A 22,235-nucleotide genomic window follows, 5' to 3' on the forward strand; every position below is an offset into this window, starting at 1 on the left:
CTACAGCCCTAGCTACAAAGCCGTGGGGATTGAACCTGTTAGTGAACTCTCCAGTACAGCTGTAGCCCTGCTGTTTAGTTTAGTTTTGTTTTGAAACAGCGAGAAAGATGATTTATTGCACACGAGTTACACTTGGCCACAAGTGAGGACAGAAGTGTTTGTGCAGAAGGCCACAGGTCCAGGGCAGAGGCCAGTAGACTGTGCTGGTTGTAATGAAGATGTCAGGTCTCTCAGTGTCTCTGTGAGCAGATGGTGATGCTCCAGGTCCACTGAGACTTCTAACTGACAGCAGCACACGGGCCAACGACGTGGACCAGCGCCCCGCCCGTCACTATCCCTCACTTCTGCTCCTGCAGCCTTTGTGGGTGCTCCTTGGCCTCACCTGTCTCCTGCACCTGAGCCTGTGCATTCGCCTCTTCCTCCACTTTGTTTTCATGGCGGGGGTTCGAGGAAGATGGGGCTACGGCCAAGAGACTCTTCATTCATTATTTTTGTTGTTGTTGTTGTTGATAGAGATTGGATGTAGAAATTCCTCTCTTTTTTTTTTTTTTTTTTTTTTTTTTTTTTTTGGTGTTTGAAAGCTTGGTTTCTCTGTGTTTTACTGGCTGTCCTGGAATTAGCCCCACCAGGCTGGCCTTGAACTCTGAGATCCACCCACCTCTGCCTCCTGAGTGCCAGACTAAAGGTGTTTTCCACCACTGCCCAACTGAATGTAAACTTTACACATACTCAGTACTTGCTTCGTTGGTTATTAAATGCCTAGTGTATACTGATTGCAGGAATGGACCTCACTTTTTTTTTAATTATTTATTTATTATGTATACAATATTCTGTCTGTGTGTATGTCTGCAGGCCAGAAGAGGGCACGAGACCTCATTACAGATGGTTGTGAGCCACCATGTGGTTGCTGGGAATTGAACTCAGGACCTTTGGAAGAGCAGGCAATGCTATTAACCACTGAGCTATCTCTCCAGCCCTGGACCTCACTTTTCTTTTTTTTTTTTTTTTTTTTTTTTTTTTTTAGTTTTTCGAGACAGGGTTTCTCTGTGGCTTTGGAGTCTGTCCTGGAACTAGCTCTGTAGACCAGGCTGGCCTCGAACTCACAGAGATCCGCCTGCCTCTGCCTCCCGAGTGCTGGGATTAAAGGCGTGCACCACCATCGCCCGGCCGTGACCTCACTTTTCTTATCCATAAAAATAGAGGCCAAGCCGGGCGGTGGTGGCGCACGCCTTTAATCCCAGCACTTGGGAGGCAGAGGCAGGCGGATCTCTGTGAGTTCGAGACCAGCCTGGTCTACAAGAGCTAGTTCCAGGACAGGCTCCAAAACCACAGAGAAACCCTGACTCGAAAAAACCAAAAAAAAATAAAAAAATAAAAAAATAAAAAAATAGAGGCCAATGCCATTAATAGTAACAATACTATTTATATGATGTTGTTACAAGATTAAATGGGTTCTTAGTATATGCTTCAAATTCTCTTGTAATTTGTAATTCACCTAGAATGTGAATTAGCAAAGAATGGCTCACAACCATCTAGAATGAGATCTGGTGCCCTCTTATAGCATGCAATCATATATGTAGGCACAACACTGTATATATATATATTATATATATAATATATAAATATAAATAAAATATATATAATATATATATATATATTACTTTTTTTGGGGGGGGGTTCAACACAGGGTTTCTCTGTTTAACAGCCCTGGCTGTTCTGGAATCAGTGCTTGTAGACCAGATTGGCCTCAAACTCAGAGATCCGCCTGTCTCTGCCTCTTGAGTACTGGGATTAAAGGCGTGCACCAGCACCACGTGGCTAAATAAGTTTTTTAAAGAAGCCAAACAGATGGCTGATGGCCAGAACCTGTTCCACTCATTTTCATCGTTGGCTTTCTGAGTGAGCATATATGTTCCGTGCCTCTTACCCACTGCTCAACAACTCATTGTATTTATTTCTGTTATTTCAGGCAGGGTTACTCTGTGTAACAGCCTTGACTGCCTGGAACTCCCTCTGTAGACCAGGCTGGCCTCAAACTCACAGAGATCTGTTGGGGAATATTATTTTCAGGTGTGTGACTTTTGTTTACACTGCATTTGTTTAACTCTGTGAAGCCTGTCTAAAACATCTGATGGTCCTAATAAGGAGATGAACAGCCAATAGCAAGGCAGGAGCTAGGATAGGCGGGGCTGGCAGACAGAGTATAAACAGGAGACCCTAGCACAAAGAAAGAGCCAGAGAATGAGTAAAAGAGGAGGCCGTCAGGGGCCAGCCACCCAGACTACACAGCAAGCCACCGAGAAAGAAGTAAAGTAAGATTTACGAAGTAAGAAAGATAAAAGCCCAGGGGCTGGAGAGATGGCTCAGTGGTTAAGAGCATTGCCTGCTTTTCCAAAGGTCCTGAGTTCAATTCCCAGCAACCACATGGTGGCTCACAACCATCTGTAAAGAGGTCTGGCGCCCTCTTCTGGCCTTCAGGCATACAGATGAAATATTGTATACATAATAAATAAATAAATATTTAAAAAAAAAAAAGAAAGATAAAAGCCTAGAGGCAAAAGGTAGACCGGATAACTTAAGAAAAGCTGGAATAGCCGGGCGGTGGTGGCGCACCTTTAATCCCAGCACTTGGGAGGCAGAGGCAGGCGGATCTCTGTGAGTTCGAGACAACCTGGTCTACAGAGCTAGTTCCAGGACAGGCTCCAAAACCACAGAGAAACCCTGTCTTGAAAAAAAGAAAAGAAAAGAAAAGCTGGGATAGAAACAAGCCAAGGCCAGGCATTTATAGAAAAGACTTCATGTGTGATGTATTTTGGAGCAGGGTAGCGGGCCCCTCTGGAAGAACAGCTAGTGCTCTTTACCTCTGAGCCATCTCTCCAGCCCTATAGCCCTAATTGACCTGAAACTGGTGTACACCAGACAGTCCTCAAACTCACATCCACGTCCTCTGCCTTCAGAGTGCTGGGACTAAAGGTGTATGACACCAAGTCCAAACTGTCTAGTGTGTGTGCTTTTTGCAGCACTGGGGATTCAGCCCATGCCATCAAGTGCTCAATCCTTGAGCTAAACTCCCAACCCCTCAGTTTATGAAATACAGGCATTTTCTGCCTTGTGGCAAAAGAAGTCTAAGATGCAATAAGTATCCTTTAAAATCTGAATTTCTGCACAAAGAATTGTGGCTGATTCCCATGTCTGAAAGAAGTGACCCACTGACAAATAGCGGGAGGAATGGCCACATTTTGCAGAACAGTTTGGGAGTTAACAGCTCACTCAGTTTTTTTGTTTGTTTGTTTGTTTTGTTTTTTCGAGACAGGGTTTCTCTGTGGTTTTGGAGCCTGTCCTGGAACTAGCTCTTGTAGACCAGGCTGGTCTTGAACTCACAGAGATCCGCCTGCCTCTGCCTCCTGAGTGCTGGGATTAAAGGCGTGCGCCACCACCGCCCGGCAGCTCACTCAATTTTTGAAGACAACTTTAGGGTGGCTGTCTGGTCATGCAACTGCAGAAACTGAGTGGGTTATCAAATCTCTCTGCTACCTATGGGGATATTTATTTTGAAATTTAATTTAAAAATAAGGGAGCTGAATGTGGGAAGCAGAGCCGGGTGAATCTGTTTTTGTTCTTTTTTTTTTTTATTTTCGAGACAGGGTTTCTCCGTAGCTTTTGGTTCCTGTCCTGGAACTAGCTCTTGTAGACCAGGCTGGCTGAATCTCTGTTTTTTGAGATGACAGGGTTTCTCTGTGTAACTGCCCTGGCTGTCCTTGAACTCACAGAGATCCGCAAGTCTCTGCCTTCAAGAGCTGGGATCTAAGGCGTGGGCCACCGCCAGGCAAAATTAGATAGATAGATAGATAGATAGATAGATAGATAAATTGTATTCCAGAACTGGAGTATGAGTGAAAAATAAAAAGGAAGGGGGCTTGGCTGCTCCTAGGTATGGTGGAGGAGAAAGCTTATTATGATAAGGGGGAGACCGTAGGTAGAAGTTGAGACATCTGGGAGAATCCGGAGTGGACTTAACCAGACTGAGCTGGGCCATATGGGGAAAGAGTGAAGGAAAAGGAGAGGGGAGAGCTGGGAACCAGGCGCCGCAGCCTGGAGGTCAAAGGCACAAAAAGGAGCAGGTGACTAAAATGTCTAAATGTCTTCTCTCTATAGGGTAGAGCCTCTGGGAGAAGGGCAGCCCATCGCCCAGGCTGGAGAGTCAGGGCAGAGGGCAGGATATGCCCGCCAGAGCCTGAAACTCGTAGGAACTGAGGCAAGCTGGGAGAACCTGGGTCAGGTCGGCTTCCATATGCTAAGCAGGCACATCAGGCATTTTTCCCGGGTTTGAAGCTAACAGGGTTGTAATGAGCATGAAAGCAGATTCCTCTGAATGAATAAATAAAGGGGAATCTGTAGTGTAGATAGAGTAGGAAATTTATAGAATAAAAATGAATGTAATTTGGTGTAATGTAAAAGCATTTCTTCTTGTGTGTGGTATGGCAAATTAGTAAGGTGAAATATTAAGAGAACATTTGCCCGCTTGAAGGCTGCCACACCCATCTGGCCCTGCCAGATGTGGGGGCTCCACCCAGCAACCGTGGTAACGAAATAATCTTGCCACACAAGAGGGACCCCCACCCTTCTGTGGCCAGTCGATACTGATAACCTAGGACATCTGGTTATCGGAAGGATCAAACGAGGGGCAATTTTGAACTGACTTAAAAGAGGTGGCTGAGCTGGGCGGTGGTGGCACACGCCTTTAATCCCAGCACTCGGGAGGCAGAGGCAGGCGGATCTCTGTGAGTTCGAGACCAGCCTGGTCTACAGAGCTAGTTCCAGGACAGGCTCCAAAACCACAGAGAAACCCTGTCTCGAAAAACCCAAAAAAAAAAAAAAAAAAAAAAGAGGTGGCTGAAGCAGGATGGTTATCTCACTTCTCACAATGGCTCTGGCACCAGGCCTCCGTGGAAAGAGAGATCCTCCTAGCCTGCCTCCCGAAAAGCAGCAATATTGAATGCCTTGCCTAAACATTTAATGCTCTGTCTTCTGAGCACAGAGCTTTGTCTCCCGAAAACAGACATTTAACGCCTTGCATCCCGAATGCAAATCCTCATTCCCTGAGAGTGGACATTGAAGGTCTGTCTCCCTAGAACAGACTAGATACTCTGCCTTTCAGAATGCTTTGCCATCCATCCCATAAGCAAAGCTTCGTCTTTTGAGCAGACAGAACGCTTTGCCATCCCGAGAGCAAAGCCTCATCTTTGAGAGTAGAGAACTAAAAGCCTTGTCTCCCGAGACTCGGTAACCCGAAAGCCGAGTCCAAGGCCCCTACCAGATACCAGCCTGGAACATCAGGACCTTATCTCCCGAGCGCAGACGACGGGGTCAAGAGTCGATCTTCGCTACCCAGCCCCCAGTGCGGACAAGAGCCCAGCCTGAAGAAATTCAAAAAGCCCTTTTTAAACCAGGGAATATCAGGTCGTATGATGCTATTTCATGTGTGTATGAGAGGTTAAGAGAAGAGCATAGATGTGTTAACACATATGTTTAGGGTGTGACATGTTAAGAGATATTTTATGGATAATTGATAAGATTAGGAAATATTAATGGATAAGTTAAGGTTAAGCGTTTTATAGATAATTAATGGATAAGCTAAGGTTAAGGAGTGTTTTATAGATAATTAATGGATAAATTGTATTAAGGTTATAGATAAGTAATGGATAAGTTGTATTAAGGTTAAGAAGTGTTTTATGAATAAGTGATAAGTTAGATTAGGTTATGAATTGGTTTGTTTTATGTATTAGGTTTAGTAGGATTAATAATTGTGATATTGAATTGCCTGTGTGTTGCCCATTATCAATCCCCCATACCTATTGAGATTGTAACCCCCATTGATGCATTGGATATTGAAGTTGCTAGTAAAGAATCATTATAAAAACAATTCTCTTGCTTGGTCTGATTACTCATCACTCTCTGGGGAGCAGGGCACAGAGTTCTCATAGATACTACTCGAAAAGAACCTGAAGCTGAAGTCCCCCAGCTCGTAACAAGGGTATAACTGAGTTGGCAGAGTGGTTGCCTGATACCCAACTTTTGCTCCAGCAAAAGTACACTCAAAAACAAACGAGAAACAAAAGACCCCGGGTACCACAGGGTAGGAGGGGACCTAACCGACTCACTCAAGTACTCCCTCTTCTACTCCAGCCACGAGCCCCCTACCCACCCACGTAGGCCAGATAAGTTTAATTTAATTTAATTTTCTTTCTCGAGGCAGGGTCTATTTATGTAAGCCTGGCTTTCCTAAAAATCACTTTGTAGATCAAGTTGGCCTCAAACTCAGAAATCCACCTGCCTCTGCCTCTGCCTCTGGGGAACTGGAATATAGACGGCGTGAGCCGTGCCATGCCAAGTGTAATTTTAAAAACAAACTAACAAACGGGGAAACAACAACAAAAACAAACAAACAAAAAAACAAAACACCACAGGTGTGGACCGCAAGGTAGTGTACGCCTTTAATTCCGGCGTAGTTTGCTCTGCAGGTGGAAACTGAGGACCTAGGTAGGCTCCAGAAGACCGGTCTCCCAAAATAAATTAATTAATTAAGGACAAAAACGTAAGCACAACAGCGGGCAAGTGTGACCTCGCCCGTCGTCTAACGGCGCACAGCAGGCTGGCTCCAGTCTGCCCCAAGGTCAAGGGACCTCACAGAGGTCTGCACCCTCCCTGGCGTCCCAGGATCCTCGAGGCCCCGGGTCCTTCCCGGGAACCGGAAGAGACGTAAAGAAGGCGGGGCTGAGTTTTAGAAACCGGACCGTGAAGCTTTGCGCTTCCTCTTTCCTGCCAGCGCCGAGCGATGGGTGAGTGTTGCTGTGGGCCGGGTCGGGCTGCGGGAAGCGAGCGCCATCCGTCTCCATCCTGCCCCGCAGCCCTGCCAGGAGCATGTTCGTCCCGACCGTGGGCCATGAGCACCCGTGGGGAGGGCCGGCCGTGGGCTTGGGCCGCCGAGATCGCCGAGGCCGCTTCCCGGGCTCCAGGCTGCGAGCGGCCCATCATGGCTGCCGCGGGCCGCACGCGGATGATGACACCTAGGTGTGCTGCATACTCCCGACTGCGTCGTGGGGAGGCCAACCTTGGAGAGCTGAGTGTGCGGCCCGCCGGCCGAGCGGGGCCCCGGAGCTGGCCGGGTCGCCGGCACCGAGGCCCGATCGCTCAGGCTTGCGTCCCCGCTCCCGCACACAGGCATCTCTCGGGACAACTGGCACAAGCGCCGCAAGACCGGGGGCAAGAGAAAGCCCTACCACAAGAAGCGGAAGTATGAGCTGGGACGGCCTGCGGCTAACACTAAGGTGGGTTCGGGGGTCGAGGGGTCGCTTGTCCGAGCGCTCTGTCTGGGAGGCTGGGCGTCTCGCACGTGACCTCGTGCGGAGGGAAGTCCTGGAGAACACAGGGTTGGTGCCCCCCGCTCTCATGGGCACATGCTGGGGACCAGGCCTTGCAGGACGCCTAGGAGTGGGCTCCTTTCGTGTTAGTCCTGTAACGTTGGGACGTTTTTGCCGCAGTTCCTGCTGTGTTTGCGGGGCCTGGCTTTTCTTTCTGGAGGTAATTAGAATGATGAAAAAGTATCCTTAGGCGTGGTTATGGCCGTCTTGGTCACCTGTATGCCACTTGCCCGTGAAAGGACTTGTCATAGTTACACTGACTGTTACCTCCCATCTAGCTCAGGTTCCTCTCCTGGTCCCCTCTTCGTGGTGACCATGTTCTGGCTTTCTTGTGTCTTCCAGATTGGCCCTCGTCGCATCCACACGGTCCGTGTGCGAGGAGGCAATAAGAAGTACCGTGCCCTAAGATTGGATGTGGGGAACTTTTCCTGGGGTTCTGAGTGTAAGTCCTTTGGCTGTATCAGAGTATTTAAGTTTGCCTTGAGGTAGCTGGAGAGTTCTTTTCTGATCTGATAAGTCCTACAACGCGGGGTGTTTCCTGGAGATTGCTGAGAAAAGCTTTGAATTACAGGAAAAAGTAGTGTGGGCTGAGTGGCTGGGTATTCTGCCCTTCCTGGGATAAAGGACCCTGGGGAAGGGGGTACAGCCAGTAGTTGCCCTGTGTGCTTGAGGTAGGACTGTGTGTGAGCGAGCGTGTGTTTGCTGGAGCCAGGTACAAGTTAAGTAAGTGCCTTGGTGTTGAGCTGCCTTCCCTGCCCCTAAATTGTGAATTTCCCTGGCATGCAGGCTGTACTCGCAAGACAAGGATCATAGACGTCGTCTACAATGCGTCCAATAACGAGCTGGTCCGCACCAAGACTCTGGTCAAGAACTGCATCGTGCTCATTGACAGCACCCCGTACCGACAGTGGTACGAGTCCCACTATGCACTGCCCCTGGGCCGCAAGAAGGGGGCCAAGCTGGTGAGTTCCTTTCCTGCTGGGGGACGAGGTGGGGGAGGGCTGCCTTCTTGTGATGAAAATTCTGTCCAGTTCTGCTACTGAAGGAAGGAGATGAACACTTGTGTGCTGAAGAAGGCAAGCGTCAGGGGATGGGGGGGTTGGGGAAGATTTGGTGATTTTTTTAATGATGACCAGTCATTTGTGTTTTCTTTATTCAGACTCCTGAGGAGGAAGAAATATTAAACAAAAAACGATCAAAGAAAATTCAGAAGAAATACGATGAAAGGAAAAAGAACGCCAAGATTAGCAGTCTTCTGGAGGAGCAGTTCCAGCAGGGCAAGCTTCTGGGTGAGTGAGGTAGACGGACGGCTGCTGTGTTGGGAGCGGGAGTCGGTGTGGGGATTTACCCTTACCTGGCTCGATTGACTGTCGAGGTGTTGGGAGGTGTGAACAGTGGGGTTCAGAAAGCGTGAGTGGAGGTTGCTGTGGGCCTAAGAGGGAATTCCTGTGTGGAACCGGCTGAGTGGTGGTTGGGGAAGTTGATGCCCTGGCTGATGGCTGTCTCGGTGATGAGAACTTTGTCCAGTTCTGCTGCTGACGTCTAAGTGAGGATAAAGTGTATCTGAGGAGACAGTTGGCTTCATGCCTGCCCTTTGGGGATCAGACCAGCTTTTGAGGTAGGTTGAGTGGGGCCTCTCTTACTAAGGACCACCTATTCTCTTACAGCCTGTATCGCCTCAAGACCAGGCCAGTGTGGCAGAGCCGATGGCTATGTGCTAGAAGGCAAGGAGCTGGAGTTCTATCTGAGGAAGATCAAAGCCCGGAAAGGCAAATAAACCATCCATCATAGCTCATGTAATAAAGGTGTTTATTATTCTGTATTTATATTGTCGGAATGTTCCCTGCTCCCCTCTGCAAAGCTAGGCTCATCTTCGCTGTCTGACCCATGCAGCCACACTGTAAGGCCCGGTGCCTAGTCCTCGAGAACAGTGGTTAGAGTAAAGTCAGTATTCTGGGTCTTTTGTTTTGTAAGGCTGGGGTTCTCTGTATAATAGCTCTAGCTGTCCTGGAACTAGCTCTGGTAGACCAGACCGGCCTCGAACTACTCACAGAGCCATCTGCCAAGTGCCTGGGATTAAAGGCATGCGCCACCACCATCCGGCTTCCTGGGTCTTCTGGGAGCCTAGAGCACTTTGGTATAGAGGATGCTTGTGAGCTCTCCAACAGTTTTGATGTGCTTGTGTATTGTCAGGACGGAGAACTGTCCCTTTGTAGACTTGGGTTTTCAGGGTTCTATTTGTGTGTGTGCTAGGCATTTGCCTGTATGAACATTAAGCACGTGGCTATACCACCTGCTATACTTGCAGCCTTGTTAGGTGGTTCGTGGGAAGTCTGGGGACTTGGGCATTCTGTTGAGGATCCTGACAGTCATACAAGTTACAAGAGAAGATGTCTTGACAAGTTTGGGGGACTTTTGAGGTAGTCTCTGGAGCTCCCCACCAGGCTGATTTCAGCTCAGATTCATCTTCTACATCCTGGGTGCTGGATTAGAGGTATGCATTGCCTTAAACATTAAAACATTAAGTTTTAAGGTTTCCCATAGAAGTTAAGAGGAGAAATGGTACTTTATCTAAAATCAGCTATGCACCCTAACCCAAGTGGTTGGCTATCGAGTGCAGGGTCTTAATGCTCATTAAGCAAACATTTTGTCTGTCTGACCTTTCAAAGGTTTGGGGGTTTCTCTGTGTACCTTTGGAGCCTGTCCTGGAACTCACTCTGTCCAGGCTGACCTCAGAGTCAGAGATCTGCCTGCTGGGATTAAAGGTGTGCAACACCACTGCCTGGCAGGTTTGTGTTTCTTGTTCTGGCTGGGTTTGGTGTGTGTGTGTTGTTTTTTTTGTTTTTAAAGATTTATTTATTACATATACAGTGTTCTGCTTGCATGTATACTTGCAGGCCAGAAGAGGGCACCAGATCTCATTACAGATGGTTGTGAGCCACCATGTGGTTGCTGGGAATTGAACTCAGGACCTCTGGAAGAGCAGTCAGTGCTCTTAACCTCTGAGCCATCTCTCCAGCCCTGGGTTTGGTTTTTAAAGCAGGGGTTTCTCTGTGTGACAATTATGGCTGTCCTGGAACTTTTTTTTTTTTTTAATTTTTCAAGACAGGGTTTCTCCGTAGCTTTTGGTTCCTGTCCTGGAACTAGCTCTTGTAGACCAGGCTGGCCTCGAACTCACAGAGATCCACCTGCCTCTGCCTCCCGAGTGCTGGGATTAAAGGCGTGGCCACCACCGCCCGGCTTGTCCTGGAACTTTTATAGACCAGGCTTACCTCAAACTCAGATCTGCTTCCTGCCCCCCTAGTGCTGAGGTTAAAGGTGTGCACTGTCCTACATGAGATCAAGTTTTTGTTTTGAGCGGAGATGTTCTAAAACAGGGTCTCTGGTCCTGGCTGTCCTGGATCTCAAATCCACCAGCCTCTGACTTCTGAGATTAAAGGTATGTGCTATGACCCCCCCAGCAAATTTTGGAGATCATGGCGTACTTGCTTACAGTTCCAGAGGATTAATCTGTGGCCATTTTGGTGGGAAGCATTGCAGCAAGTGAGTATATCACTAGCAGTAGCTGCAGCTGCAAAGATTATTATATATACAGTATTCTCAGTATTCTGTCTGCATGTGTGTCTGCAAGCCAGAAGAGGGCACCAGATCTCATTACAGATGGTTGCGAGCCACCATGTGGTTGCTGGGAATTGAACTCAGAACCTTTGGAAGAGCAAGCAGTGCTCTTAACCACTGAGCCATCTCCAGCTCTCAAAATTGGTTCGTTTTTGAGATCAGTGCTTAATATGTATCCCTGGCTGATATGAAACTACTTATGTAGAGCAGGCTAGCCTTGAGCTCATAGGGGTCTGTTTGCCTTTATCTCTGTGTTGATTAAAGATGGGCACCAGGGGATTCATAGCATCCTGTGTCCCCACACCCTCCCACCCCGCTTGGTGTCTTGTCTGCATCCGCATGTGTGCCCTGTGTTTGTCTGGTGCTCAAGAAGGTCAAGAGGGCACTGGACCTGTTGGAACTGGAATGGGTGCTCTTAACTACTCAGTCCTTCTAATAAGTTAATTTTTTGATTTTTGAGAGAATTTCTCTAGTCCTGGCTGGCCTCAAACTCAGATCTACCTGTCTACCTCCCGAGTGCTGGGATTGAATGTGTATGCTGCCACCACCTGCCTAACAGTCTTGTTTTTCTATAATACTGCCTGCCCATGAACCCAAGATCTGTTTGCCTCTGCCTCTCTAGTTCTGGGCCTAAAAGCATGTGCCACCATTTTGTGTTTGAGTGTTTTGGGTTTTGCTTTGTTTTTCCAGACCGGTTTCTCTGTAGCTTTGGAGCCTGTCCTAGAAGTAGCTCTGTAGACTAGATCGATCGTCCTGCCTCCCGAGTGCTGGGATTAAAGGCGTGCCACCACCGCCATCTAACCCCAGGATATCAAATGAGGTTCGTGAGCTGTATCTCTAGCTGTCCCTCCCTACCTTAGGACCAATGGAATTTAATGAAGATTCCAAATTAGGGTTAAGCTCATGTTTTAAGAAGTTGATGTGGAGCCCGGCGATGGTGGCGCACGCCTGTAATCCCAGCACTCGGGAGGCAGAGGCAGGCGGATCTCAAGACCAGCCTGGTCTACAGAGCTAGTTTCAGGACAGGCTCCAAAGCCACAGAGAAACCCCGTCTCGAAAAAAACCAAAAAAAAAAAAAAAAAGTTGATGTAGGCTTTTCAAGAGAAAGTCGAATTCAGCTCTCTTTTGTTACACACTGACTGGACCTGGCAGTGTGGCACGTGCTTGTTTTTCCTTTTTAAAATTTTTTGTTTTTTTTTGGTTTTTCGAGACAGGGTTTCTCTGTGGCTTTGGAGCCTGTCCTGGAACTAGCTCTTGTAGACCAGGCTGGTCTCGAACTCACAGAGATCCGCCTGCCTCTGCCTCCGGAGTGCTGGGATTAAAGGCGTGCGCCACCATCGCCCGGCTCTAAAATTTTTTTTAATATTAATTATATAGTATTCTGCCTGTAGGCCAGAAGAGGGCACCAGATCTCATTATAGGTGGTTGTGAGACCTGGAAGAGCAGTCAGTGCTCTTAACCACTGAGCCATCTCCAGCCCTCTGGTTTTTTTGAGACAGGGTTTCTCTGTACCTTTAGAGCCTGTTCCTTACAACTCAGCTCTGTAAATCAAGCTGGCCTCAAATCCACCTGTCTCTGCTTCTCAGTACCACTACCACCCTTCGTGACTCCCACTTTTAATCCTAGCACTGAGTTCAGGGCCAGCCTGTTCTACAGAGTGAGTTCCAGGACTACATAGTGAATCCGTTTTGAAAACAGTATTCTCTGTCTTTAACATCTGCAAAAGCATTTGTGCTTCCTATGTTAGCATTGGTTATCACTGGTGTGCTATTGTCTGCACATTTAAGATTTGGATAAATGGCTCAGCCTGTGTAAACGCTTGTCACACAAGCCTGACCTAAATTTGATTTCCAGAAGCATGGGGGTTGATTCTGAAAACATCCTTTGACCCCACACACAGTGTGTCCACATCCACACAGCCCACATGAGAGGAGGGGCACACTAGCTCCTGCCTTGTCTGACCTCCGCAGGCTTGCTGTGATGCTGCATCCATGAGCATACACTATCTTTCAGCTCTGGCTGTGCTGGTAGACCAAGACTGGCATTTAACTCAGGTGTTTCCCTCCCTCTGCCCTCTACAGCATACACTTGTGATACAATTTTTTGTCTCTGGTTTTTTAGAGACAGGGTTTTTCTGTGTAGCTTTGGAGCCTGTCCTAAAATTCACTCTATAGACAAGGCTGGCCTCAAACTCACAGAGATCCACCTGTCTGCCTCCCAAGTCCTGAGATTAAAGGCGTGCACCACCACTGCCTGGTGTTAGTGTTTTTGATTGCCATCAAGAGGACTCCATTGGAAAAGGCATGTGGTGCCAAGCCTGATGACCTGAGTTCATTCTCTGGAACCCACAGTGTAGAAGGACAGAACTGATTGCAAAGGTGGGTCTCCAACACACTGATAAATGTAGTACGGTTTTCATTTTGATAACTGGAGAGGGCAGCCAGGTGATGATTCACAGTGAGCCAATGGCTTTATTCTCGTTATAAATAAAAAGCGAGCATTGCAAATAAAGCCCCCACAGCACAGCCACTGACCTGCCTTCAGAGTGAGGTTACTAGGGTAAGGAATGTGTCTTTTCACTTTCACGCTTGGTTCTAAAACAGCTGTCCCAGGCCAGCAGTCCACCCAGCATCTACGCAAAACTGGAAATGCCACTTCCTGAGCTCAGTACTAACATCAAAGACAGCACAGAGGCTGGGGTTGGACACCACCAGGCCAGACTTCTAGGAATGCTGGCATTCCCCCAGTGTTTTGGGCCTAGCTCCCCAATGCCTAAAAAGATAATCTTGCCTCTGTGTTCTAACCCTATGTATTTGGCCTTTTCTTTTTTTCTAGCTTTCCCCCAAGCAATCTATCCCACTATCACGCTAAAGGAGATAAACCCTACCCCCAGCTCTAACTCCTGGCCATCTTTGCTTTCAAAGGCTGTCCCCAAATGCTTTCCCCAGTGGAAAAGTTGCTCCAAGCACAACTAGGGAAGAAGGCAGGGTGGCAGTCTCAAGGTTCCAGGGCTTCATCCCCAGATTCCTCAGCCTCATCTATACGGCTTGCAGGCTCTTCGCCACCCAACTCGGTCCGCAAGCGAAGCACGTGCGGGGTCCTGGGGGCACCGCGCGCTCGGCCGAAGTTCCGCAGGCTTACAGCTGGTGACAGTGCTCCTGTGCCCAGGAAGCGGCCCAGCAGCGGGGTCTGCGTAGAGGGTGCCGGCAGGTCGGACCTTGGGGACGCCTCCACCTGCAGGCACTGCTCAGGGTCGTCGCTCATGCTGCCAGTGCCAAGCGGATAGAGACATGTTTGTATCCTCATAGGGTCCCCAGGGACTAGGCACCAGTTTCCGGATCAAATCCCAACTCACCGCAGGTTGAAGGTGGAACCCAGAAAGGAAGGACGGAGCGACTCAGCGGCTGTGGCCACCGTATAGGGTGGCTGAGGTTGGGCCTCATCCCAGTACTGATCCTTCTCGGCAGGAGGCAGGTTCTGGTACATATCATCCACTGAGAGCAGGGACACCTGAGCCAGCAGAAGGGCAGACAGTAAGCCGCCACAACTGTTTCTCCTCCGCACACCTGGCTATCTGCCCCCAGTCCCCTACCCCACACCTAACCTGCAAGTTTCGATCTATGAGCTGGTTGGTCTCAAAGTCATCGTCATCCTCACCAAAGGGGTTAATGAGCTGTTCAGCTACCTATGAATTGGAGAAACGGTGACTTTCCGGCACAGAGCTCCCGCCCCCGACTGCTCAGCACTGCAGTGTAATAGTGCCTGTCTACAGAGTAGAATGCCACACCCACCTTGAGCCAACCAGCATAAAAGAAAAATTGCAGCAATGTGGTAAGAGGCACGAACATGTCCAGGTCCCCCAGGGCTGGAGAGGGCCCCTTCCCAGATTCGGCAGCCCCCGTTTCTGGCTCCACAAACTGTCGGCCCACCAGGGAAAGGGCAAAGAAGGAATATACAGCTATCGTCACCACCTGAAGGAAAAGCAAAGGTCAGAGCACCCTGGGACAACAAGAGAAGTCTGTCCCTGTTTTTGAGGGCCTGGAGAGGTCTGCCAAGTGATTAGGTATGGACTACTGGGTGGCAGTAGCAATAGAGACAAAAACTTTTTGTTTTCACTTTTTAAGACAGGGTCTCTGTGTAGCCCTGTTTGTATTTGATGGAGCTTGTTATGTAGACCAGGCTGTCTTCAAACTCACAGAGATCCTTCTGCCTCTGTCTCCCAAGTGTTGGAATTAAAGATGTATGCCACCATGCCTGGCAGGACAGGATCATCTTTTTTTTTTTTTTTATTGAATGATAGACCTCTATTTTATCATTTCTTCTGAGGCACACACTTTTTAAAAAAACATTTTTCACCCTTTGATAATTTCATATATGTGTACAATGTATTTCTATCATATTCATCCCCACTAAAGATTTCTGTCTCTTCCCCACCTCCACCTCCCATTTCCCTCCCCCTCCCCCAATCAAGTTCCCCTCCCTTGTCAGCCCATAGAGCTATCAGGGTTCCCTGCCCTGTGGGTTCCCGAGGACCACCCACCTCCATCCAGGTCTAGTAAGGTGAGCATCCGAACAGCCTAGGCTCCCACAAAGCCAGTACGTGCAGTAGGATCAAAAACCCACTGCCATTGTTCTTGAGTTCTCAGTAGTCCTCATTGTCCGCTATGTTCAGCAAGTCCGGTTTTATCCCAGGTTTTTTCAGACCCAGGCCAGCTGGCCTTGGTCAGGATCATCTTTTTGTTTTTGCTTTTCAAGACTTTCTCTGTGTAGTCTGCTGACCTGAAACCTACCTTGTAGACCAGGTTGGTCTCTAACCCAGAGATCTGCTTGCTTCTACCTCAGCTACCCGAGTGAGGGGATTAAAGGTGTGTGCCACCACTACCTGACTCGAGACCGAGTTATCTTTATGGGTGTAGAGGAAGGTTTTTGAGGATGAGGATAGGGTATTGATTGGGGTGAAGTAAGGTTTTTGAGGATGACCCTCAGCAGTTCAGTACCTCCTGAGACTGACTTGGCCTAGGTGAAGAGCCATCTCTGGCCCTTGGGATCTCACACACTATAGCACATCCAGCTGGGCAGGATAAGAAGCAGTTACCTGGGTGTAGACAAGGGGGATGCTGATCCAGTCATAGTGAAAGAGCATGCTGCACTTGGCACGATACTTGTTCAGCTCCTAGAGAAGCAGGTGAGGGGGAGGTCAGAGGAGACAAGGGAGATGAGGAAGAAAGCAGGAGATACCACATAAAAATGACCTGGACCAGGCTGGAGCCCCAGGCTCTCAGGTCATCAGGCTGAGGTGCTTAGGGTAGGAAGCAATTTCCCACCCTGGAGCCAGAAAGTCCATGATCCCAGCTTCACTAACATACTGTATGAGGGGCTTTTCAACTCTGTGCCTCAGTTTCCTTATCTGTGAGAGGGGGATGATAGTACCTGTCTTGCAGGGTTGTTTTGAGGACTAAGTGAGTCAACACAAGGACATGCTTCCCAAGTACGCAGTTGCTAGGCCTGGTGGCTCATGCCTGCAATTCCAAAGTTTAGGAGGCAGTGACAGGATTAACATGGATTTGAGGCCAGCCTTGGCTAAATAGTGAGTTTCAGGCAAGCTTGAGCTATGGAGAGTAATCTTGTACTTTCCTCCAAAAAGTGTGTGGCATATAGTTGGTGCCTTTTAAGTGTCAACTACCAAAAATATTATTCTGAAGCTGGCGATAGAACCAAAGATCCAAACCCTAAACTGACTTACTTCCAGTATGAGACAGAGAGCAATGTCATCACGAATTCGTCCATCCCTGCGGGCCTGCGCGGCGAGGTTAGTGAACCAGACGCAAGGGACCCAGTACTTGTTGAAATCAGATTTCAAGCTCTCAAACTTTTTCCTCTCTTCCTGAGACATGAAACCTGCCAGGATGAAGAAGGTAAGGTGCAGACGTCTCCTGCCGCCAGGGGGCGCTAGGAGCCCAGCATCTGGCTGGTCTCCCTTAGACCCACTGACTTCTCTGGAATCCTGGAGCGCCCCCTAAGGGTCAAACCTTTCCATCACGGGAGGAAAGCCAAGACATCCAGCCACCCACCCAGGGGCTGGGACCACCCAGGCACCTGCATCCACCACGTGCTCCATAGTGGGGAAGCGCTTGAGCACACGGGTGCTCACGGAACGCAGCACCAGCACGGATGCCAGGTTGGCATAGCGGATGAGAGTTCGGCGTAGTAAACGGCCACTCTGGTCCACACCGTGCACACAGGCTGAGATGACACACATTAACTGGTCCGGCAGTGGGATGCTTGTGTACTGAGACCACCATCGGTTCACCACCAAAGTCACGTAGAAACCTGGTGAGCCACCGTGGATAACAGGGCCAGAAAGAAAGGTGCCAGGCATTAGGGTGGTACTGTATGGGACGCTGGGACCCTTCTGGTTCCACTGCCTGACTGAGAAAGTCGGGCCGGAAGAGGCAGAGAAGACAAACTTCCGGATTATTTTTGACTCTGACACCTTTTCTCTAGGAGGGTAGAGAGGGGTTGTCCCTTCTCTCTAGCTCCCCTTTGGTACCCAGAGTGGGGTTTTAAGGCCAGCTAGTGTGCCAGTGAAGATTGAGGGTCCAGCAAATGACAGGCAAGGAGTGACCCAGAGAAACTGTGGACCCAGGCTCTAGCCCTTCTGTCTGCTGATTGACTCCAGGCTAAACTTCCCAGAGCTGTCCCCTCAACCCAAAGGTTAGAAAACATGGTCAGGAGACCAGAAGTGAACTAGAAGGGGGCCTCACCCAGCACAAACTAGAAGGGGGCCTCACCCAGCACGAAGGACAGAGGGATGAGGTCTGCTGAGCGGTTGCAGTATCGGGCCACCTGGGCATAAATATGCTTCTGCTCCTGGGTCAGCAACAGCCTAGGGCACACAGGGCAGAGACCTGGGTTGGAAGGAGGCAGGCAGCACAGGTCTTCACGGGCCAGGGTTCTGAGCTGCTCTCACCGGTACGTGATGCTGAGTACAGCATACAAGGCACCAAAGAGCAGGAACTCCTTGTACAAGAGCTTGTAGATGCTGCCCCTCCAGCGGAGGAGCAGGCCGGAGAAGGCTCCAAAGCGCGCCTCTGCCACCTTGAGAGTGTAGGACACCGTCATGGTGCTGGAGTCTGGTGCAGGTCACAGGGCTGTCTTCTTCGCTCGTCTTCCCATCGCTAAGACTAGCACCCCAAGCAAAGTCCCTTCATCTCCGGTCACTCATCTTCACCCTGTGTCTGTAGATGAGGGGTAAAGACAGAAGCTGTAGGACAAAGTACAAACTGTCCTCTGCAGAACATGGCTGAAGCCAGGATGGAGTCGGGCAGAGTGTTGCTGAGCTCTGTGTCCCTCACACAGAGGTTCTCCACAGCCTTTCTACCTCTGGAGCTGAGCTAGCTAGATTCTAAAGTGTTGAGGACAGCAGCCCCAATTTGTTAGATATGCTGGCGCATGTCTCCTATCCCAGCACTCAGGGAGTCAAGGCAGGAGGTCACCAGTTCAAGACCAGCTTATGCTATATAACAAGGCCTCCTCGTCTCAAAACAAACAGGAGGCTGGAGAAATGGCTCAGTGTTTGGGAGCACTGGTTGCTCTTCCAGGGGACCCGGGTTCAGTTCCCAGCACCGTCATGGCAGCCCACAACTGTCTGTAACTCCAAGATCTGACACCCTGACACAGACACACATGCAGACAAAATACCAATGAACACAAAATAAAAAAGAAAGAAAGAAAACCAGGCCCGACTCCAAATCAGAGCCACGACTTTTCCTTGGAGCTTTTCCTCAAAACCTACTCACCTGGTATCCCAGGCCCCAGGACCCTCTCACTCCCATCCACTCGCCTCTGCCTACCTGGTCTCAGGAGCCCCTCACCCCACTCACCTGCCTATCTGGTCTCAGGAGCCCCTCACCTCCACTCACCTCTGCCTACCTGGTCTCAGGAGCCCCTCACCCCACTCACCTGCCTATCTGGTCTCAGGAGCCCCTCACCTCCACTCACCTCTGCCTACCTGGTCTCAGGAGCCCCTCACCTCCACTCACCTCTGCCTACCTGGTCTCAGGAGCCCCTCACCCCACTCACTTCTGCCTACCTGGTCTCAGGAACCCTTCACTCCACTCGCCTGCCTACCTGGTCTCAGGAGCCCCTCACCTCCACTCACCTGCCTACCTGGTCTCAGGAGCCTCTCACCCCCACTTGCTCCTGCCTACCTGGTCTCGGGAGCAGCCTAGAATAACTGAACCAGACCGCTCTTCACAGTCTTAAGTAGCTGCTGGGCCCATAAAGCTAGGTTGGACTGGCGCTGTCATTTCATTGATGGATGGGAGCTGTCATCGAGTTGCTTCTGGGAACTAGGTGTGTGCTACTATCCCTTTGGGGCTGGGCTGGTCTTTGAGTAACCAAAGTGCCAGGTGTCCTGACCCCACAACTCACCCAGGGGACGCCATGTCCTTTAAATGAGCGACAATAGGGATCACTATCCTATGCTCCAGGTGAGATGGCAGTTGTAGGTAAACTGTTGTCACAATATCAGCTGCTGATCGCAGAGTCCTAACTTAAGGGACAGACAAACACTGTGTCAAGGACACTATTTTATCTTCCTCTCATGGAATCTTCATCACAACCCCATCATGTGCCCAGTTTCAGGGGTTACAGATCCAAGAGGCAAATGACTTGCCCAAGGTCACACAACTAGATCATGTAGGAGGCAGGAGTCCAAGCCACAGCATCTGGACTTGAAAGGCTGGAAGTTGCCTAATTAGGCCTAAAGCACTGGACAGCAGCCTCAACACAGTGTCAGACTTCTGTCCCAGGCTCTGGAGGGCCTGGTCAGGCACCACATAGGGTGAAAGAGCGTGTGAATCTAGGAACTCAGCATGACGTCCATCCTTTTGCCCAATGCCTCTCGACTCCTGGATGCTCTTAGGGACTCTCTCTCTCTCTCTCTCTCTCTCTCTCTCTCCACTCTCTCTCTCTCTCTCTCTCTCTCTCTCTCTCTCTCTTTTCTTAGTTTTTTTGAGAAGTTGTTTCTCTGTGTACTCTGGAACTCATTTTGTAAACAAGGCTGGCCTTGAACTCAGAGCTCAGTCTGCCTCTGCCTCCCAAGTGATGGGATTAAAAGTGTGAGACACCACCACCTGGCAACTGTCTCTCCCTTAGATGTTTGTTTTATGTGTGTGTTTGTGGGGGGTAAATGTATGTATGTTCACCACATGTATGCATGGGCTCACAGAGGTCAGAAGAGGGTGTTGGATGCCCTGGAGCTGAAGTTACTGCCTGCTGTTTGCTGCCTGATGTGGGGGCCAAGAACTGAACCCAGGTTCTCTGGGAGAGCAATATAATATGTTCATGCTCCTAACTGCTGAGCCATTTCTCCAGCTCCAAAACAGAGCGTTTTTAATAATTCTTTGAGAATTTCATACAATGTATTTTGATCATGTTCACCCCTCCTCCCCAACTCTAAATCTATCCCAACCCCCTACTCTCCAATTCATATTCTCTCTCTCTCTCTCTCTCTCTCTCCTCTCCTCTCCTCTCCTCTCCTCTCCTCTCCTCTCCTCTCCTCTCCCCCTCTCTCAGCTCACCAAGTCCAATTAGTACTGCTCATATCCTCCTGAGTGCAGGGCAATCCACTGGAGTGTGGTCAACCTCCCAGAGGCCACACCTTAACAAATCTACAAATGTTTCTCTCCTGGAAGCCACAGACTGCCGATCTGCCGATAGCTCCTCAGTGAGAGGTGGAGGCTTGTGGGGTCTTCCTCCCACATTGCTAGAATGTTGCCTGACTTGATCACGTGCCGGTCTTGATCAGGCAACGGGGTCCTGTGAGCTCCAGGGCGCATCAATCCTGTCATTTCCACAGACTCGTTCTTTCAAGTGATCCTCAGCTCTGGTTCTTACGTTCTTCCTCTCCGCCCTCTGTCGTGGTCCCTGAGCCTTGGGCAGTTGTTATGTTTTAACTTGTGCACTGCTTGCATGTCATGATCCGAGTGTGGCCATCAGAAGGACCGCCTGTGGGAATCAGTTCTCTCCTTCTACTACATGGGTCCTGGGGATTGAACCCACATCTTCAGGCTTGGCAGCAGACACCTTTACTTGCTGAATCCTCTGGGCAGCTCTTTCCAGTCTCTTGTTTGATTGCAGAGTGTTTCTTTCTTTTTTTTTTTAAGTAATGATTATTTTGTGAATTCTTTTTTGTGACTTTGTTTTGGGACAGGGACTCTCTGCATAGTTCTGGCTGTCCTGGAATTCCTACCTGTGCCACCACAACCCAGCTGGAGGGATTCTATCCTTATCCTGACCTTGACATTCATCCTTCCTGCTTTCCCTCCCTGCCTCCTCTCTTCCACCTTTGCTTCCTTGAGATTCTGTGCCCCACACCTTCATGACCCTCACACTTGTACCTGATGTCAGCTCCCGGCTTTGTGAATTTCTCACAGAGTTAGGACACAAGGAAGTCTGCCCAGGAAGGAAAAGGAGCCCATTTGGCCTCCCTCCTAAATTACCTTATCTCCCTTCCCACTGAGCATAGGTCCCCTTCTCCCAGGTTTATGATCGCAGAAAGGGAACCATCCTGCCCATAAATCATTTGCCCTGCTCTGCTTCTCCTTTTCTTCTTGTTGGTCCTTCCTGCCAATGCCCTCCCCTCCCCACAGGGATGGTGCATGTAAGGCTGAGTACTTAACAGCTTGGGGGTGCAGTCAAGCTGCCCACATTCCTGAACTCTCCGAGCTTCCTGACCTCAGACAAGCTACTTATTTGTTTATTTTGACAGGGTTTCACGCAGCCCGGGCTCACCTGTGTAATTGAACAGGGTCTCGAATTCCTGATCCTCCTGTCGTCACCTTCTAAGTGGGATCATAGACATAGGCCACCATACCAGCCTAACTCCTCCATGCTTAATCAGTGAATCTCACCAAGAGGAACTGGCCATGACAATACCAATCGCGTCGAGTTGCTGGAAACATTAGTTAAGGTATAAAGTCCTCAGACGGGCAGGAGGAAAGCAGGGAGCATAGTTTAGATGCTAGCAATGGTGGTGGGGGAACAAGAGTCCCATGTAGCATAAGCTGACCTCAAGTTCCCTGGGCTCCTGAAGATGACCTTGAATTTATGGTTCTCTCTTGCTTCCCATTCCCAAGTGCTGGGATTAATATGTATATCCCCACACCCAGTTTCATGCTGTATTGGGAACTG

At 49.4% G+C, this 22,235-nt stretch overlaps 2 protein-coding genes and 4 non-coding genes across 6 annotated transcripts; 5 read left to right on the top strand and 1 right to left on the bottom strand.

Moving 5' to 3' along the window:
• The first annotated feature begins 6,788 nt into the window (after positions 1-6,788).
• Rps8 (ribosomal protein S8) lies at positions 6,789-9,243 on the top strand. Its single transcript, XM_041651962.1, has 6 exons — positions 6,789-6,839; positions 7,222-7,328; positions 7,764-7,863; positions 8,208-8,383; positions 8,581-8,710; positions 9,089-9,243. The coding sequence occupies exons 1-6, from the start codon at positions 6,836-6,838 to the stop codon at positions 9,196-9,198; spliced, it is 627 nt and encodes a 208-aa protein (XP_041507896.1). The 5' UTR covers positions 6,789-6,835; the 3' UTR covers positions 9,199-9,243.
• LOC121448935 lies at positions 7,053-7,131 on the top strand. Its single transcript, XR_005974405.1, has one exon. It is a non-coding gene; the product is annotated as a small nucleolar RNA SNORD55/SNORD39 (small nucleolar RNA).
• Positions 7,584-7,687, top strand: LOC121448942. The gene has a single exon (XR_005974412.1). It is a non-coding gene; the product is annotated as a small nucleolar RNA SNORD46 (small nucleolar RNA).
• Positions 8,429-8,496, top strand: LOC121448941. Its single transcript, XR_005974411.1, has one exon. It is a non-coding gene; the product is annotated as a small nucleolar RNA SNORD38 (small nucleolar RNA).
• On the top strand, positions 8,924-8,993 carry LOC121448940. The gene has a single exon (XR_005974410.1). It is a non-coding gene; the product is annotated as a small nucleolar RNA SNORD38 (small nucleolar RNA).
• Positions 9,244-14,036: 4,793 nt separating the features above from the next.
• Best4 (bestrophin 4) lies at positions 14,037-18,161 on the bottom strand. Its single transcript, XM_041652861.1, has 9 exons — positions 18,010-18,161; positions 17,831-17,925; positions 17,136-17,369; positions 16,783-16,937; positions 16,135-16,212; positions 14,831-15,010; positions 14,644-14,724; positions 14,395-14,549; positions 14,037-14,304 (listed from the first exon to the last, which is right to left on the bottom strand). Exons 1-9 carry the CDS (start codon positions 18,159-18,161, stop codon positions 14,037-14,039), a joined length of 1,398 nt encoding a protein of 465 aa, XP_041508795.1.
• Between the last annotated feature and the right edge of the window lie 4,074 nt (positions 18,162-22,235).

Source organism: Microtus oregoni, unplaced genomic scaffold, assembly GCF_018167655.1.
Source record: "Microtus oregoni isolate MIOR12 unplaced genomic scaffold, Mior012 000005F_ref0000423, whole genome shotgun sequence".
In the NCBI taxonomy this organism is placed as follows: domain Eukaryota; kingdom Metazoa; phylum Chordata; class Mammalia; order Rodentia; family Cricetidae; genus Microtus; species Microtus oregoni.

What these genes read in the sequence shown, in the direction of transcription:
- Rps8 (XM_041651962.1), top strand. An exon ending in GGCCTGCGGCTAACACTAAG is followed by an intron (nt 7,329 to 7,763) that starts GTGGGTTCGGGG and finishes TGTGTCTTCCAG; the next exon opens with ATTGGCCCTCGTCGCATCCA. An exon ending in GCAAGAAGGGGGCCAAGCTG is followed by an intron (nt 8,384 to 8,580) that starts GTGAGTTCCTTT and finishes TTCTTTATTCAG; the next exon opens with ACTCCTGAGGAGGAAGAAAT.
- Best4 (XM_041652861.1), bottom strand. Translation starts at nt 18,161, where the DNA reads ATGACGGTGTCCTACACTCTCAAGGTGGCAGAGGCGCGCTTTGGAGCC. An exon ending in GGAGCACGTGGTGGATGCAG is followed by an intron (nt 16,938 to 17,135) that starts GTGCCTGGGTGG and finishes TCATCCTGGCAG; the next exon opens with GTTTCATGTCTCAGGAAGAG. An exon ending in TTTATGCTGGTTGGCTCAAG is followed by an intron (nt 14,725 to 14,830) that starts GTGGGTGTGGCA and finishes TCCAATTCATAG; the next exon opens with GTAGCTGAACAGCTCATTAA.